At 41.4% G+C, this 20,054-nt stretch overlaps 1 protein-coding gene across 1 annotated transcript; it reads left to right on the top strand.

Moving 5' to 3' along the window:
- Window positions 1–370: 370 nt before the first annotated feature.
- On the top strand, window positions 371–19,853 carry LOC124481235 (voltage-gated potassium channel subunit beta-2-like). The gene is made up of 15 exons (XM_047041141.1): window positions 371–915; window positions 7,950–7,993; window positions 8,179–8,216; window positions 8,612–8,691; window positions 10,517–10,561; window positions 11,390–11,434; window positions 11,792–11,835; window positions 11,919–12,005; window positions 12,822–12,866; window positions 14,317–14,402; window positions 14,555–14,675; window positions 14,812–14,906; window positions 15,486–15,606; window positions 16,013–16,101; window positions 16,614–19,853. Exons 1-15 carry the CDS (start codon window positions 707–709, stop codon window positions 16,701–16,703), a joined length of 1,239 nt encoding a protein of 412 aa, XP_046897097.1. The 5' UTR covers window positions 371–706; the 3' UTR covers window positions 16,704–19,853.
- The last annotated feature ends 201 nt before the right edge of the window (window positions 19,854–20,054 follow it).

Below are 20,054 nucleotides of genomic sequence, written 5' to 3'. Positions count from 1 at the left end.
GCAGTAGGTCATCACTCGTGAATGGTAACTCAGACAAGAGAGTCAGAGGATTTAACTTGGAAGACAAAGGGCCAGATTACACATGCAGCCTTAGCTGAGAGAAACAGAGGCAAAGACAAATAGAGAAGCAGTGACAGAGAGAGGATAGGAAGGGGTCTGGTTCCTCACTAGGACTCGTGGAGTGCTCCAGAGACACGCGTGATTGTGGTGTTAAAGGGTTGATGTGATTTGTCACCCTGGGTTGTTCTGGCGAGGCTGTGGCATGTGTTCCTGAGGGAGAGGGTTCCTGTGCAGAGTGACATCGCGCTGACTAGACAACATCGGACCTGAGCTGCAGCAGATCACCTTATCTCTTCCACTCTGCTTGTCCCCCCTCTCCTCTGGCATCCCGTCCTCTGAAGCGTGGCTTTTGGAATTTCTAGCAGTTTGAACTTTTACCTTTTTTGGGGGGGGGGGGAAGTGGAAGACTTTGTAACTCTTTTGCAAAGGAGTATTATTTAGAACTTGTGTCTGATATTTCCTGACGTTCCTTTGAAAAGCCACAGTACCATTTGTGAACCAGTTGAAAAGGTGCTCAGGTGCTGACCCATTGTCCGTTATCTCGGACATCTGTGGCCTCCGCGACAACAGCATTTGACCAACTGGACATTCCTTCTTAGTTTTCATTCACGCCAAAGCTGTCCAGCCGGACCCTTCATCTGACGCTATGCAGGTGTCGTTGGTGTGTACGGACCACCGGGGCGTTAACCGGAGCACGGAGGAAAGACTGAACCGGCAGAATGCCAACAGCCCCAACATGAGCACCAAGAGCAAGTTCCGAGCCGTGGCCATGGTTGCCCGCAGCCTTGGCCAGCTGTCAGTCCAGAACATGCCCTCCTCCAGCGACCAGAGCATACGCACCGGCATGAAATATAGGTAGGAAATACCGTGAAGCATCCGTGTGATGACACAGCGTAGGTGTAGTAGGAGAGTGCTGAAGCATGCAGCTGCATTCAAGGCAGGATTGCTTAAGAGAGAGTAGATTTTAATGAACTGTAGACCATCCTTGGTTCCTCAAAGGGTTATTGGACAACCCACGATAACAGATTTGAGTAGTAGGGTTGTAGAAATGCCACTCTGTGTTCCTCCCCTCTTGTGAGTTTGACAGTACACTGCAGAAGATGACAGTTTTACCTTGTGAAAAAGACATAATACCAAAGCACGTTGTGAGCATGATAACGATAATACCTCCCTCTCACTGAACCCTTGTGTCAGGGGGTCGTGCCACCATGCTGCTTTGTGAAAAGGGATATTTGGAAAAATGTAAGCCTACAAATAGACATGGAAGGATTCGGATTGTTCTGACTGCCTGGTTCTTACATGAATATGCAGTGCAGCATAGGCTGAGCATTTATCAAACTGAATTAATAAATCCCATTTCTGACTTTGAAGTGGAAATAGAGCTTAAAACATGCACACAGTATTACTGTAACAAACAAAGCAAATATTTCAGAAGGCAAAGACCAAAGGATTGAACGTCTTAAAATTCCCAAAATACTGAGCGTCCCAATTCTACGCAGGGCCTTTGAAGGTAATCTCAACCCAAACACCTTTTCCTACTTTCAAGAATTACAACTATTTCCCATGATACCACTCCTTCCTGCTTATCCACCCTGTCATGTCTGTAATGGTACATCAAAAGCACTCTATAACCACTGCCCAGCATAATGTAATAAACCGTTTTTTCCACTTTCCTAATGTGTAACACAACACCTCAGAGGCATGCAGGGTCATCAGTTGAGCTAGCCATCAGTCTCTCCGCTCTCTTGATCCTGCTGACAATGAAGTCCATAGAATACACACACGAGAGTGTAAAGATCAGTCTGGGAATGTGTGATGTGTATCTGTTCTACAAACAGAATATTGTCTTTTAATTTGATCAAACTTGCATTTACAGTGAGTTCACATTTCACACTGTTTCTGGGATAAATGTATAAATGCATACTATTCTTATTATGCAGTAGGTTCAGGTGACAATAAGTAATTACAGTGTATGTGACAGTATTATGTCACAAAACTACGTCACAAATATGTCACAAAACCAAAGGGCCTCTTTGTTTGCTGAGAACCCGCAAGCATAACTTTGATTAATTATTTAGATCAAAAATATTAACATACTCCATTTTCACTCCCATACTGTAGTGGGTCGGAGTGGTTACAGTTAAGATATTGTTTAACACACAGATGTACACACACAAACACACACACACACATGCTCATTTATTAAATATAAAAGCCATCATATTTAACATTTTTATCACCATCTTTGCCATCCACCCATTGCAACACTGCACTGTAACTTCAATGGATCTACTTACGTAATCAATCATGTTAATTTAGTCAGAACAACATTATGAAATTTTGCTCTTTCTCACAGTGTCTGTCTGTCTACTATATGCTACAGTATCTACCATAATTAGAATAATGTGTAGGATCATGGTCATGTTTGTTCCACAGTAAAATGGTTTGTTTGTATTATGTGTGAAGTATATATATGTCTGTACGTATGCGAAAGGTGTTCGATAGAACCTCTGGGTGAGGGCGGGGTGAAAACTGTTCTTGTGTCAGTATGAATCTCCCTCACACCAGCCGGAGGAATAGAGAGAAGCCAGTAGCTCAGATGAGTATTTCACTAAAGATGCTATAGACCCAAGGGAAAACTGGGCAACCATAGAGCCACACACAGTCCCGCACAGTTACAGACCCACAGCCAGTAGGCACACACACTCAAGCACAATGTTATGCATTTGCAAACCTTTACCAATAGAAGACAGCAAGCCAAACATGATAAGGTCCTTCGTATTTCTCAGAGTTGGGCAGAAAGTGAATGTCAGACATGTGTCTAACTGAATCTTCGTAAGTGGGTGTGAGTGGTTTCTATTGTGGTGGTCTAACAGGCTCTCACAGGTGTGCCCAGAAAGACTGAGTGTGCCCAGGCACACACTCAGGCTCTTGAGTCCTCGGTCTCATGGGGGTCTTCTGTAGAATAACTCAGGGATTATCCTGCTCTGCCCCACAGGTGTGTGTGAGAGAGAGAGAGAGACAGAGAGAGAGAGAGAGAGAGAGAGAGAGAGAGAGAGAGAGAGAGAGAGGCTTGCAAGGTTGATAAACTGAATATGAGAGTCTGAATAGTATAACTTTTTTTCAGGTGGGACTGGGAAAAAATGAGACTGTTTTACTTAATTTTAGAGGTGTCTTGCGAGGCCAGTGAGTGGCACAATGAAGGTGAAGAATGACATGAAAAGAGAAAAAAAGGATGGAAAACAGATTATCTTCGCCTTCCAAACAATGTGAGACAAGCTGATTACATAAGTAGTCAGTAGTTGTCTACGCGTTCTGGATTTCCAAATCTTTTCCTGCATGAGAAACCCTAGACGGACAACAACACACAGCCTTGTTTTTGTTACGTAACTCTGCACTGTCTGTCTGAGGCACAGAGAGAGATCATCTAAGGGGGGCAGTGAGACAGTGTTGGTAACAGAATGGAAGCACAAGTCTGTGCACCAGGCTAAGAGGAAGAGCCCCTGGCCACACTACAGAAGGGCTGGGGTTGGTGCTGCCTGGGTTCCTACCACTGCTGGGCAGCATGCTGGATCTGTTTGGATCTACATTGGAAGGAAGGGATTGAGATGCAATAGAAGGAAACATTTGATAAACTACTAGACCTTTTTGGTTACGATTTTGACACAGCCTCTTTCACACAAGCACATGAATGGTTTGAGGAAGCAGATTTGTTCATGACCTCTTTTTATCTTTTACTATGTGATTACACAGAGCTTTGTGTGTCTGTACAAGGCATACGCACAACCTTTAAATGTCACGCCTATCTAACCTTGTTATTCATTTGCCTTATTAGTCAAAGCCCAGCATACACACACTCACACATATCAATTGCCCTTGAACTGCTGTACTGGCCTTGGTTGTGTACACAATTGGAAGTCTATATAAGGCAAGAACCAGAGAGGAATGAGGAATCACATTGATTTCCAAATTTCCCAGACTGCTATTAAAAGATACTTTTTTTTTCAAGATGCAAAGTGTTGCATTTGGGAATAGCAAAGGGCAATGTCTGCACCTCAGTAACCCCGGGCAGTGTCTGTGTCTAGGTCCTTGGCATCCATGATGTTTTTTGCGCCTCAAGCATCTTCCCTCATCCTCTACGTGTATCTGATGTGAATTCCTTCTACGTGTATCTTTCCTTCTCTCTCTTCATGTCATGTCATGTAAAGTTAACATATACAGTGCACCAGCAACATATACAGATTCATAGCTTCACACGTTTCTTGATAGACATGTGGTTTGTCAGATGAAGCAGGCGAGTTGTTTCTGGTGTGTGAACCATGAGCATTTTGATTGATATCCTACATGTTGCTCACGATCACGGCTGCATGTCTCCTCTACTGCTCCTGGGTTTTTGGGCCAGGCCTGTTGCAGCCCAGCCAGCAGCTTTGAGTCATCTGCCTGCCTAATGTGGACATGCGTAAGGGAAACAGCTTAATTAACAGCGCTGCCCTCTTGGTGTGGCTGGGCCTCTAGGGGGTAACTGTGGGTGGGGGTGTGCATGTGGATGTGCGTGTGCAGTTAGGGAGTTGAATCACCACTAATTAGCTTTTGATTTCACAGTGACACGTCCCCCACAGATACTGTATGTTTTTGATCAGACTGATACAAAGAAAATGGTTTTGGAAGTGTTAAATTATTATATAGTGTGATTGATGGAAATGGAACAATGCATATATTTCATAATTTTTGTTTTTGATGTTTGCACTGACAAGGAACTGCCTGCAATAAAAATAAATAAATAAATCGACACTGCAGATCACTGTGCACTCCATAGAGAGGGAGTCCACAATGTGCTGTGGTTCTTCCATAGTTCATCTGACTTTTGACATGTGTTTGGAACAATAATGTCTGAGGTCTTGAACTCAAAAATAGTTGACTTGTCCTCGTAGTAATGCATTGCAGCAGCATTTTAGTGTATGGTATGATGTGTAATGCACAGTCTAGCCTACCATTACACTTGCTGCAGCATGGCTTGGTATAAGTGCAAGTGGATGCTACTTGTGTTGAAAGCTTTTTTGATGTGCTTTGACAGGTCTCGTCAAATGTCCATTAATGAAGGGCTTGCGTCAGTAGTAACACGTCTTGGAGGTCTCTTGGGAAGGCGTGCACTCAGAATACCACAGTACTGTACATACTGTCCAATAAAGCCCCTAACCTGGTTGTATTTCACCAATGTACTGTATAAGTGTATTCTCTCATGAAAGGTTATTGATACGGTAATACAACTGAAGTTTGCTATCTGACTCAGAGAAAATACTGTTGTGTCCTGTAAGGGAGGATGTGATCTTCATGTGTGTGCACTACATGTGTGCTGGAGAGTGTGTGTGTGTGTGTGTGTGTGTGTGTGTGTGTGTGTGTGTGTGTGTGTATTTGTGCACATTTGATGCGTGTCATTGTATATTCCATTTGACTTAATAGTGAAGTGGCCCAGAAGGAGGTTAATTGGCTTTGGGCTGGAGTGTGACCACTGGGAAATGGGTCGGTGGTTTTCCAAGCACAGCTAGCATGTTATTGGCTCCTGCTGAGGAGATCGCTTTCATGGCTGCATAACGGGACATGGAATACCTCCATCAGGATGCCTGCTGTCAGCACCCAATAAAAGGCCCTCTCATACCAGCCATGGCCAAATACAGCCCTGGCCTTCAGCAGACATTCACCTCAGGCCCAGTCTCATGAACCCACCAGCACCACGGTGTTAAAGAGAGACAGGGTTATTTACTACTAGAGTGATGACTCTTAAACTGACCTCGTGTCTGTGCTTTTGATTGATGATCGACTTTCACTGGTGACATGTTTTACTAGTTTGCATGCGATTTTCCTTTCATGTTTTAATGATTCCAATATATTGCAAAGATTGTGTGTGGATGTGTGTGTGTGTTTATTCTTCACCTGTCACATGCACCATATCTTTGTACCCTTGCCCTGGTGAGTGTTGATAGAAAGAGCATATGATGTTCCTACTTGCCTACATGTGAGTCTTCAACAACAACATGACACTACAGACTGACCCTCAACCTTTGCTCCTGGCTCCAGCCTTGTGTGAGGTCATTCAACATGTGTCGGTCGGTGAAGTTCATTTAACATGCTGTTCTAGTGAGTCCATGACAACCGTGTCAACCAATGTAGCTTTAATTAGAAAAGCAACATTTTTTATGAAACATGTTGTGCAATAATGCTATAATGGTTGGTAAATCCCATGAGCAGCTCCTGACTGCCTGTGTGCAGTGCTACTTGTGCAGGCCCAGACTCCTAAAGTATGGGCTTAACTCTTTGGAGTGATTCCAGCCAGCAGGTGGTCTGGTTCACCTTCACCATCCAGCCCCCCCGCCAGTAACCTAATCTAGACCCAACAGTTAGAAATGAATCACCAGACCAGTGCGCTAAACAGAACACAACCATCCCGCTAATTTGCTTTTGTAGGGGGTTTAGTATTTGGGCAAACAACCTAAATTATTTTCCTATGTTTAAAGGAAGAGGGGAAACTGGTGTATTAACATTAACCAACTACACTACGTTACACAATGAAGGGTGTAAGACCCATCTAGTAGGGACGTCCAGCAACTCCATATGTCAGTGTATGAGAGGTGGGGGCAGGATGACGCCCAGCCTTACACTTTAATCACCTGATTGCCCCAGGAGCTAAAAGTGCCTTTCAGAATCAGAATGAGTTTTATTCGCCATGTAAGTTCACACAAACAAGGACTTTACTGTGGCAGGAAGGTGCATCCAGCTGGAGGTGACATTGGTGTTATTTTGGATTATAAAACACTGTTGTACATGTAAGGTTTTCTTCATCTGCTGTTACTGTACTCATGTGATCTGATAAACATATCTTTTTTGTTCTAATTACTCCACTTTAACAGCTCCATCTCCCACACTTATGCAACATATAGCACTTACTGCAGGGCGCTTAAAACAAGTGTAGAGGTGTGAGAGTGTTTTCACTGACAAGACAGCATATGAGTGTGTAATAGTGACTGTTTTTGGAGTCTGGCGTGGGTGGATGGGGTAGGGTGTGTGTGTGTGTGTGGGTTCAGATCTGCATGTTCATGTTCACTCATTTCAGGCGCCTACAAGGTTATGTTTCCATACAGAACTAAATCAATAGAATAGCTAGCACAGCAACATTTCACCTTGGTTGCAACTCTGTGAATACCTCAGCTCAGGCAAGAAATAATTCTCTGCATTCACATAACACAAGTCAATCCATTTAGTCCTCTTCGCTTCTCAAGGTAACTGACAAACATCCCTTTGTTATTTTTGTCTCACGTTAAGAGAGTGGCAGAGTGAAAAGAGTGGGAAAGAGAGAGAGTGGAAGAGAGATGGAGTCGTGCATGACTTGGTGGCCCTCATGTTGTGGGTGGATGAGAGAAGAGCTCTGTAACCTTGGATCTTGGTCAATCTGAAGGATGAATAAAACATGCCTCCACAGCCTCCTCCTCACTTCTTTCTACATCCAGGGCTGTAGGGTGCTGCATGGTCAGAGGGAATGCTGCAGGTGAAGGATAGATAACATTAATGCCATTGATTAAACAAAAGGTCCACACAGTTGATCCAAATAAAAAGGCAAGAATGAGCCCTCACTTCAAGTTCCTAACTTTTCTTTAACAAGTTTATACTTTCATCCTAAACACAAGGTTTTCTATGAGGAACTGTTGCCCATGTTCTGCCTGTACTCAAACTCCATTGGGAGATCAGCTGACAGCACAGCATCAATGGATCTCTGTATCAAACTGTGACACTGCATCCTCCCACAACACAAAGCTCACATCTTGACTTAGACCTGTTTTTCGTTTTGATCTGAGTGCCCAGAGTTCATGTTCATGCTCTCTTGTTTTTGTTGACAGAAACCTGGGCAAGTCTGGACTGAGGGTGTCCTGTCTGGGATTAGGTGAGGGTGCAGGCTTAGTGATCCATCACATGCCTTGATTAGTATTTTATTAAAAAAATTGTAGTTTTTTCACAAAGAAAACCAAAATCAGCAGAGACACATCCGGCACACACCTGACAAATGTGTGCACCCTCTTCTCCCCAAACACAAAGTTAGTGCTCTGACTGTCTCTTCTCTTTACACAGGCACATGGGTTACCTTTGGCGGTCAGATCACAGATGAGGTGAGACACAATGATGACTTCCTTAAAAGATTTGTGTGCCTTTTTCAGCTTTATTTATATTGATAGAGACATGAAAGCAGATAGAAAGAGAGGGGAAGACATGCAGCGAAAGGTCTGGAATCGAACCCAGGCCCCTGCAGGAGGGCCTTAGCCTATGTTGTATGCACTTTTACCCGGTGAGCCACCGGTGCACCCCCAACATGATGACTTCCCTACTGTTATTTACCACGAACCCCCACCATCCAGTGACTCAGTGAGTGACAGCGCATGATTCAGTGGCTCACATGCAGTCCATAGAGGTCAGCTGTAGTCGAGCAAAGCAGTTCAATACAGATGATGTCATGTCACGTCAGTCTCCGGTCTCAAACACATCTCTCTCTCCTGTTGTTGCCCAGGTGGCCGAGGAGCTGATGACATTGGCATACGAGAACGGGATCAATCTGTTTGACACAGCAGAGGTCTATGCTGCAGGGAAGTAAGTCCACCTATCTTTATACCCCGACACACAAAGGCACACACACACACACACACACACACACACACACACATGCTCACACACCCTCTTAAGCACACACACTCCCACAGTATGTTCTCGGCTGTTTGCTGTCCCTTTCTGTATGAAGGTCATATGAAGGTACATATGAAGGTGGTATGGTCTCCATAGCACTTCTATATGTTTAGTTTGTGCAGTATGCTCATACTGCTGATGTTTTTTCATTTGTATTGGTAACCTTTTTAAATATGTTTTCCCTTTCCTATTTTTCTTTCATTTTCCATTGCCTGCTGCAAGGCCGCAATTTCCCCTTTGACTGACTACTACTAGTACTAGTAGTACTACCTGTATATTTGACAAATGACAAACCCAATTCATAAATTTTTTCAAATTGTTGAAACAATTGCCACGCTGCACCAAAACTGTTACTTTATATTTTCGTCTCAGTGTTGGACTGTGATGTCAAAGCAACATCACTGAACTGAGTTGAGTTACTTTTAAGCTACCTTTGAGTCTTGGGTATGTTGAAAAGACACAGGAAATGCAGTCTACTGCAGGTCCAGAGGAAGAGATTGCCTCAGCTCCTTTAAAGGTCCCTATAGGCCATCTCAGAAAGGAAGGAAACGAGAAGACGGCATTTAAAACAATATTGCACAAGCACATCTTTACCTGCATTGCAGAGCGGATATTCTAGTGCACTGTTGAGTGTGTGTGCCAAAATGAATTCCTTATTTCATTGAGGACACTGTGATCTTTACTTTAAAGTCATGTCACCAGTTCAAATGGTTTAAGAACAGAAAAGGTCACTCTGACGTGAGACAAATTGCATTGACAAATCATCAATTAAGAGACAAATCAATACTGGAATTACATTAGCTTCTGTCCACACGTTAATTGTATAACATGTCAAGCAAGACTTAGCCATTTGTACATCATGTTATGTGTTCACCTTAGGTGCAGTGGATGTGTGTGTGTGTTTGTGTGTCAATTTGACACTACGCGATACAATAGATTAGGTTCAGAAAAACTAGACATCCATACTGTACAATGAATTTCTACAATTCTAATCACTGAATGAAGTACTGTAACAATGAAACAGCACAAGCTTAGTTGTTGTTGGTTTATGTTAGGGTGATACCCCATCCATACACAGCTGAGCATCACTGTAGGAGTTTGTGTCTGTCTTTATTTACATTTACATTTAGTCATTTAGCAGACGCTTTTATCCAAAGCGACTTACAAGACTTACTTTGTGCTAGAAAGATTCCAACACACACGTCACACACTTACTGTACACACCCCCCCCCACACAACCCGGGCAGAGCTACTTGATAGGAGCTGTCACATATAGTCAGATGTGCTTTATGGGAAATGATGAGAGCCATTCATGAAGAACATATTGGTCCTGGGGGCAGAGATGTAACATCTGTCGTTAGAGGCAGCAAGCCCCCCTCCACACGCGCGTGTGCGGGCACACACATGCACATAATCCACCAAAAAGAGAAAAACATATTATATAGAAATTGGGCTGAGGGTAAAGAATAGTAATAGAGAGAGAAAGACTGAGAGAAAGGAACAGGCTAAAGAAATGATGGAACATGGCCAGGAAGATTGTGCCTCATAAATACCCTGCTTCATTACCCTCTTCCTCCCAGACTGAGGAATCCAAGCTTCTCTCAAATGTTGCAAATATGTGCTCTGAAGCTCAAAGTAATATCTAAACCTCATTGTGCAACATGCCCTTAGCAATCTATTCATTAAGCCAGCTATTATAGTAATTACCTGTAATGGTGTTTTTGTCTCCCAGGGCTGAGGTTGTTTTGGGGAATATCATTAAGAAGAAAGGATGGAGGTAAAATGTTTCATCATGAATTGCATGTTTCTCCTCCTTTGTGCATGAACAGTTTTCTAGTTTGCCCTGTGGCTGTTTTTGGTGTTCCCCATGTTTAAAAGAAAAAAGGAAATGCCCACCCACACAATGTTCAAATGCTGCATTTTGTTAGCATATCAGTGTTTCTGCACCACTGAATTTAGCTCAAATCAGTGTGATGTACCAAGACAGAGCCTACTACTAGATTAAAAGAGCATTTTCAATAGAGGACAGCATTCTGAGGAAAGTTGTCCCAAATCTTTCTTCCTCTTAACTGTACATAAAAAAAAAATTAAGTGGAAATGTTGAGTCAGTGAGATCTGACTCGCTTTGTTTGTTACTTCTTTACAACGCACTATTTATGAATGAAGTAGAGCACTTACTTATAGTAGTAATTGCCTACAGGGCTATTAGGCACAGACAGTCAATGGCATGGAAGCAGCTAGGCGAAAGATTAACGCTGCCCATGCTGTAGCTCATCTGCTCATCTGAGGAATACAGCTCTTTGTTACTGTGCTAGTTTTTACTGTGGCTTTGTTTGTTTCTATAATTGGATAGTACTATACTGTAATTATATAAATCACACCATTGCATTAGATTAGGGTACATTTTTTTTCATTCAAATTATTTTGTGGGAGCTAGGGAAAAGATTACAGAATTAAAATTACTGAACGTAATTATTATTTTTGGCAAAATACCTTTGATGAAATATGAATATGACTCCTTGAATGAAAATATGTGAAGGGAATTGTTTATGGTGTCAGAGTTAACCAGATGACATTTCTATAACCTTACTTTTTACTTGAACAGACGGTCCAGTTTGGTCATCACTACCAAAATCTTCTGGGGAGGAAAGTATGTACTCAATTATTTAGCTCGTTAGTTAGTGTGTGTGTATCTTCTGTAGTGGGGGGCTCTTACAGCAGAGACACAGCAGAGCTTCACTGTAATTGATTCCTGAGAGGAAGCTGGTGTGATCCACCCCCTGTTTGGATGCCCTTTCAGGGAGGACAAATGAAAGGTCCTGGCCTTGCACTGACAGGAAGCAGGATTATTCATTATAACCTATTACACATTCATAATCTCCTACTGTGAGCTTCAAGTATAATTTACAGTTTAATGTACTACAGTATTTTGAACTGTAGGTTGTGAATAGAGTAATTGGGTTCATTTAGTAATGAAATAAACAATAATTCTGTTTTGGGTTTTCAGAGCAGAAACTGAAAGAGGGTTGTCGAGAAAACACATTATTGAAGGTAAGCCATTTTGTAATTTAGAACCTTGACAATGAACAGATAATCCACAAAAACAGATGCAATGATGTGTATGTTTCTGACAGGTTTAAGAGCATCACTAGAGAGACTTCAGCTAGAATATGTGGATGTAGTCTTTGCCAACAGACCAGACCCCAACACACCTATGGAAGGTAGGTGCCCCGAGTCTGAATGGCAGTTTGTTCAATACTGAGTTATTTCCTGCTTCAGTGTCTGTTGACATCATGACCCATGAAATTACCTTCATGCATCCAGCTGGGCATGCTGGCAACATTCCATGATTTTGCAACATGACAAAGAGAAGGAGCATGTGTGGCATCATCACTTTCTTGATTGTCACATTCCAGTTCTGTCCAATTAAAGACTAGTAGAACACATCATACTTACACAATACTGAGTGACAGAAAATGAAAACGTGCTTTTATGTGACACAAATGTGCTCACAGTCAGTTTGTGGACATGCATGGACATCTGTGTCGCCTGTAAAAATGATACAGTACATCCTGTTGTAGCCATGTCTGACTACAACAGTAAAAATACAATAGTAAGAATTTGTATCCAATTAGATAGCATTATATGTTCTGTACCGTGGATGCGTGCGGGCTGAATGTGAAATGATTATGACTCTGCTGCCAAAATTGCATTCTGATTAATTGGATGCCAGAGGCACATAGTTTTGGAGTATGCATCTAGTTTTTAGAACAAGCCTGGGAATGCTTGGATCCCTTGGTAGTGAAGGAAATATTTTTTTCCTTGATCAGGGTACACTATTGCTTGAAGCCTTGCATCCACCAAAAAATCTCAAGCAAAGGAGCAACATTTCGATTCCTTTTTCTAATCTTCTATTTTTTATGAAAAATCTTAAAACTCTCTTGCAGTGCATGATGGGTAGCCCAGTTTTTTTCTGTCTTTTCATTCACAGAATGGTCAAACTCTTCACAATCCTTTTGTTTTGCTTTCGTCACCAGGAGACCCATTTTACACATCAAAGTCCAGAACATTCATCATAGAAGGTACATGGTACCCTCAGTGAAAAATATTCACAACCTCTCCAAAAAAGGCATTTTATGGCAGAGACTTGGTATAAATAATACCTGTTGAAAACTCCAGTGAGTCCATAAAATGCTGTATTTCCCTCCCAGTGGTGCAGTAGAAGGTGAAGCACCTTAGATTTAGGGATTGATACGGGCTGTTTGATCTATAAAAATATCTTGCAAATTAATTTTGGAGAAGGTCACTGAATTGACGGGCCGCTCATTCATTGTTTAATTTATTTTTTGCGTCTCATTTCTCATTTTATCCGTATTCGTTGCAAGATTACCTTCCTTCATTTTGTTTCTTCTTAAATTGCACTTTATGTTAGTAGTAGGACTACACGTCACTGAATATTTATATTTACTAGTAACTCACAGTGTTACTTTTAGTGTTACATCTGAGTTACTTTTGATGGATTTTAGATGGTACTTTTTGTTTACAGTAGTTGCCCAATGGTTTGGAGTAGGCCTACGTTACTTATTCATAGAAGTAAGCTCCAGGAAAAAATTACCATGATCACATTCTGGTGACAACTGTGCCAGTAAATACCAAGGACATACCAAACAGTGTGTATCTCCATTTTTGATTTTCTATCTCTTTCTTTCATTTTTCTTGCCTGTCTGTCATTGTTTCTAATAAAAAATGAATACAACTACTTATGACACCATTCAACGATGCTCAAGTGAATGCTGAGGTGTACAAATTAATGTGGACTTTAGAGCTAAACTAAAGCTGGGCCACCTTTTCAAAAGATTAGAAGCAGAATATTAGTGTACCTTTACAATTCTTTCTGATCTTTACACGTGTAGAGATTGGGGTTTTCTGTCTGGTCTGGGCCCCTTTTTCTCTTACAGATAGCCTGGTTCAAGTTATTTTGCAAGATGACTGCTCCTGTTACAGCCCTTCTTTGTCCTGATTGCAGTGTATTTCCTTTGCCAGAGCATGGTTCTCTCTTTTCCAACCATGTTGACTTGTTCAGTTGTATAATTGACCTTATTTTGTACACCTTATCATGTTCTTTTCCTCAGATTGTACCCCTCTTAACCCCCTGTGTCAAAGGAGTGTGCCATTTAGAAGTTTATATAAAACTTTGCCTCGCAACACGATTTCATGAGCTGTTACGTTGTACTCTACTCTACTTTTTGCAACACAAAAACTCATTATTCTGGATACATTTGTCTTTTTTAATCTGTCAGTCAAATATGTAGCTTTTCATGGTCATATGGCATTGTAGCACTTATAAAATAATGGGAAAGGCATTTATGTTCTTGTGCACTCCTTTGTTCCACTTCTATTCCTGTTTTTGTTTTTGCTTTCCATCTCAGTTAACACTTCCTGAAGCCTTGATCCTCTCTTTCAATGTGGCCCTTACCGCTGTTAATATTGAATATCTGGGCCCAGGTTAAATATTTTCATTTTTATTGACAGAGACTGTACGAGCAATGACCCATGTGATCAACCAGGGGATGGCCATGTATTGGGGCACCTCACGGTGGAGCTCCATGGAAATCATGGTTAGCCATACTGTTGCATATCTGTCAAACTGTGTCAAAAAGTTTAACACACATCATATTATGTACTGCATACCAATCAGTTACAATACTCTAAAGATTGAACTTGGTCATTTGCTCATCAGTTGACTGTGATACTCCTGTCTGTCCTGTAGGAGGCGTACTCTGTGGCACGGCAGTTCAACTTGATCCCGCCCATCTGCGAGCAGGCAGAGTACCACATGTTCCAGAGAGAGAAGGTAGAGGTGCAGCTCCCAGAGCTCTTCCATAAGATAGGTGAGTTTGGCTTTAACACCGACATCTGCTGACTCGCTAAGAAGAGTGTCGAGCCAGTGAGGCGCCTGCCACAGTAAAAAGGTCACCAGTTGTGGGATAATAAAGCTGTGTTTTATTCATTACCACACTTGCACAGGTGTAGGTGCGATGACGTGGTCCCCATTAGCTTGTGGTATCATCTCAGGGAAGTACGACAGCGGGGTACCCCCGTACTCACGGGCCTCGCTTAAGGTAATGCTTGACCTCTGACCCTGTACATCATGTGTATCGGTTGACTTATTGCCTCTTAATTGCCCTTGATTTGTGTGCGGTAGAAGCTTTCTGTCCTTTCGATTGGTAATTACTAAATCATCATTATTGTGTCTGAAAGAGTGTTTGGCCATACATGGATTGATTTCCTCTATATCATTTACTCCCATGAAGGACAGTTTGTCAACATATATGAGTACTCATTAAACCTATACCAGAAACATCACTGGTGAGGAACACAGTATACTGATGTTAAGGGATACGGAATCCATAATTGAATCTTTAACATAAAGTAGTAAAGCAAAAAAAGATTTTTATTCTGCTTCTTCGGGATGACAATCAACTTAGTTTTTCATGGTGTGTTTGAATTCATATTTGTTGGTGTATTTTTTAACACATGTATTCAAAGAGGTGCTGTCATAGTATGGGAATGAGTACAAAGTAACTGTCCACTACCTCAGTCTTTGGAATTCTTAGGCAGTCACCGGTATACAAAAACACAATGGTGGGTGAATTCTGGGTCCTATAGTCCTGAGCGGGTGTGCTGTGTGTCCGTGACAGGGTTACCAGTGGATGAAGGAAAAGATCCTGAGTGAGGAGGGGCGTCGTCAGCAGGCGAAGCTGAAAGAGCTGCAGGCCATCGCAGAGCGACTGGGCTGCACTTTGCCCCAGCTCGCTATCGGTAAAAATAAAATAAAATAGAAAAACACCTGCTGCTCTCTCTTTTTCTGTCTGTCTGTCCGTCCTGTCCGTCCTGTCCATCCTGTCTGTCCTGTCCCTCAGGAAGTCCACACTGTCGGTCCTGTCCCTCAGGAAGTCCATCATATCTGTCCTGTCCCTCAGGAAGTCCACACTGTCTCATTTTGTTCAGTGTGTCCTGTGGGAGGTCAGGGTCCATCTGTCAACTGTCGTGTTCGTACTGTTGGCTTTTGGTTTTACTGTAATGACTGGGATTGGAGATGAGAACGTTCGAGAGTCCTCCTCCATCACACAGGGTCAATAAGGTTTTGTTGTCTTTACTGTGTTAAAGTGTACAGTTTCTGATGTTGCTGTGTTTCATTGTCCTGTGGTATTGCTCTTTCCTGCAGCTTGGTGTCTGAGGAATGAAGGAGTAAGCTCTGTTTTGTTGGGAGCATCCAGCGTAGACCAGCTGATGGAAAATATAGGAGCAATACAGGTGAGAGAACACACACACACAGTGTATCTCATCATTAAAACAACCTGAACCTGGCATTTTGATAGAATTGTTATGTATCAGCAATCAGTATAGCACAAATAGGGATTTGATACTTGATACTGTAAAAGTTGTAAAGTATTTCATTTCTAGAACATTCAGGGTTTTTGTGGTGGAGGTTTGGTTCTATTTTTAGTCAGATGGGGAAATCTCCCCCCCCCCCCCTAGGGCGAAGCGATTTGTTTTTGTTTAAAGACGGTATGCAGCAGTGTGTACCGAGACCCACTGTTAGCCCCATTTTGAATGTGCAACAAAAAAATATATATTTTAAATGATGTACAAGAACTTCTACTGTACCTGTATGCATTTGTATATGATTGTGATTGACATGCACAAATGTAGCTTTTTCAATTAGCCCCCACATGTCAATATTCCAAGGTCCTTCTATAAAATATAATGGTTGAAGTGTCAGTTTGATGTCCTCTTTACATAACCTCCACTTCTCTCACCTTCAGGTTCTTCCAAAGTTGTCCTCCTCCATTGCGCATGAGGTGGACAGTATCCTAGGCAACAAGCCCTACAGTAAAAAGGATTACAGATCCTAGAGTTCGACTGTTGATGGACGGAGCTCCAGGCTGCCTATTCCTGTCTTCGCCCCAGCTTCTTTTGAATGAAACAGCAGGAAACATATAGCCATTGAACAGGGTGGGAATGTCTATTAGAATATGCAGAAATCTTTCTCTCTCCCAACCCCAGACACAGAGCAGAAGTGGGGTACTCTCTGTACCATTGGATTAAGCAGATATGTTTGTTTAATTATTTCATTTGGCTTCTTTACAAGACAATTTGATTCATTGTAAAGCAGGGGTTTAAATGCACTTCATGAAAGTATTTAACAATGAAGTATAGTATATATATATCCAAGAAAGGTTTTCAAAAGTTATTTGCTGTAGTTCCTCAACAGTCAATCTAGCACTTTAGACCAAGGCAGGAAGTTATTTTCATATTAAACCAAAGCTTTTTAAACTGCACCATGAAAAATCCATAGATAACAAAATGTGTGGCAATGCACTATTCTGTATAGTAAATTGTATTTGGCCATGTGCCTACATAGGGTGCAGATTAAAAAAGAAGTACTGTAAGTATCATGTAGTATGCATATCATGCATCCAGAAAATGATTCATTCAAGCATGGGTATGCTTTGATATTTAATGCACATACAGTCCACAACATCCATTGAAGTGTTGTAGTGACAGTTTCAACTGTTTCAACATTTGGCCTGCCATAGCCTCCCTTTCCTGTTACACGTGGCTGCTTTTACAGGTGTGTGTCTAGTTTCATTCTTACCTAGTGGTAATGTCATAAAATAGCTCAAATACATGAAACTGAAAATAAAACCACCCCATTGGAAAGGGTAATGTTGAAACCCTACCACTGACTGAAATGGTCTGATAGTGATGTGTCCTGTTTTGTCATTCTATCCCCACTGTTCCATCTCTTAGTGTCCAGCGCACGCTCCACGACTCACCCTAAGATTGTGGACCAACTAACAGTGTGCTACAGTGTTGTCTTTCACAGAGCACGTAGTGAGCACATTCTTGCCTCAATAACTCTTGTCACTTTCTATAAAAAACTGTGTATCGGGTACTTGCATGTGCAATTTAGTTTTTCAACATTTACTGTATCCAAAAGTGCAGATTTTGATTCCTTGTGAAGTTTCCATACATTGGTACAGTCCCATTATTTGTTGTAGTTTCAACAACAACAAAATCTAATCAAGACACAAAATGATAGATGGATGAGAGAAAGAAATGTATGCTGTTGGTAATTCATTTACAGCAGTTAGGTATGTATGTGTGTGTCTGTGTGTGTGTGTTTAGCTCCCTGTAGAGTTTCTGTTACTGCTATAACCGGACATGAAAACAGTTCACACCGCCAAAGCCAAAGATAATACAAATTCCCTTTATAATGTACGTACCGCCCCTAACAGGCTACTTGTGCATACAAAACTACATGTGAAATTGAAAAAGTTGAAATTTGCAACAAGTTGGTTGTGAAAGACTTTGTGTTTAAGATGAAAGCATTCACTACAGTGTATATGGCCAAAATGATGTGGACACCTGCTTGTCAAACCTGTAATTCCGAAATCATGGGTATTGATAGGCATTTGGTCCCCACGTTGTTTCTACATCTGTCTCCACTCGTCTGGGAAGGCTTTTCAGTAGATGTTGTAACATGGATAGGGGATATGCTTCCATTCAGTAACAAGTTCATATAGGTCTCCACATACTTTGGGCCATACAGTGTATGTGTTCATCTGATTTACATCTGTTGAGTGCATTGTGTGTGGTTCCCGTTTTCATGAGGACGGGAACCAATCATGGGATTTTTCTGATTGAGGTTGATCACGCTTACGTGATATTGTTCAAATAAATGAACAATTCTTTAGTATTATTCTCTCTTCTGGTAGTTTAACACATACAGTATATGACAATAAACTGACTATGTCATGTTGTGGACAGTACTCACTAACTTGTACTGTATCTACACAACCTGATCCATGTCCCACTCAATTTTAAAATTACCTCATTTAAAAGGACATTTTGCAAAGTGGGAAACCAATGAATATGGATTGGAGACTGACAACACAAATCTGCCGCATTTTCTAAAGGCTATGGAAAAGCAAGCATGGATGTCATACTGCTTGACCTCTGCCAATAGTAATGTTGTACCAAGTACTGCAGAAGGTACCTTGTTATCACATCCTCACTAAACAACTAGTTTGGAATTGATCTATAGTTACCAAATATTTACCAAGTAAAAAGAAGAAAATAAGCATTTTAACAATATTGTTACCCATTTTGATAGTAAAATAGTTGCCATTCCAATTCACCAGCTCCAGACAGAAATGAGCTGACCACTGGGCCTCAGGTGCTGTATGAACATTCTGATTAGGCCTTTAGGCTAGCTGAGCTTACTGTTCAACTGAGAGGTTAAAACCATGCACTCAACTGTTGGAACTAGTTTGTGGAATGGTACACAACTCAAATGTAGCACCGTCGCTATTGTAGTGTTGATACAAGATCAGTCCTTTTTGGACCACTCATTTTTGGGGCATGGCATAGCCGTCTTATTTATCTTACGTGCAAATGTTTGATACAGTTTGTCCAACAGACCTATAACTTACAGTATGAAATCTTGTTGAAGGTGGTACTGTTACTGATCGCCTTGTAGTCAAAAACCCTCTTTGCTCTCAGCAAAGCTCAAAACCGAGTTACACAAAGTGAGCGTGTGTGCCTGCGTGCATATGTATGCCCTTGTGTATTATATGGCTGGTGTGTGCCATGTTTTGTGTTGAGTATACTGTAGTAACGGAAACTGGTAGGGCAACAGTTCTATTTGTTGCATGTTGCATTTTTCAAAACCACTACTCATTGCCCTGGTCTGTGGAGTTCAGAGGCATGTTGATGATGATGACCACTATGTCACAGAAATATAAAAGATTCAAGAAACACTAAGATTTTGACATGTATAACCATATAAACAATTTCTGTTAAGTAAAGGTTTCATGTGTGTCTTCCACATTAACTGAACAACATGTGTTTGTCCTAAATGACCATACACCATCCTTTACTGATCAAGGCAGCTGAAGCATCGTGACACACAAACAATCACTGAAGATAAGAGTAAACGTAATAAATGAAATGTAGAATGCTACTGCTTTTCATAAACTGTACTGATGGTAAACTGTATCATTGTCAATGGTTTTATTTTTTTAAACCACATTGTGCTCATACTAAGTGGAATCTGTAAAATAGTCGTCTAATTGTACATTTGCAATTTCAAATACATTATGGATTGTCTAATTATCTGTACATAGTTTAAACTGTGTATATAATGGATTGATATGGCTGTTATCACTTTTGCCTTTGCATAGTTTTTCCGTTTATTTGCA

This window comes from Hypomesus transpacificus, chromosome 18 (genome assembly GCF_021917145.1).
Source record: "Hypomesus transpacificus isolate Combined female chromosome 18, fHypTra1, whole genome shotgun sequence".
Lineage (NCBI taxonomy): Eukaryota > Metazoa > Chordata > Actinopteri > Osmeriformes > Osmeridae > Hypomesus > Hypomesus transpacificus.
The sequence above is the reverse complement of the archived record's forward strand: the minus strand, read 5'-3'. Positions and strand labels throughout refer to the sequence as shown.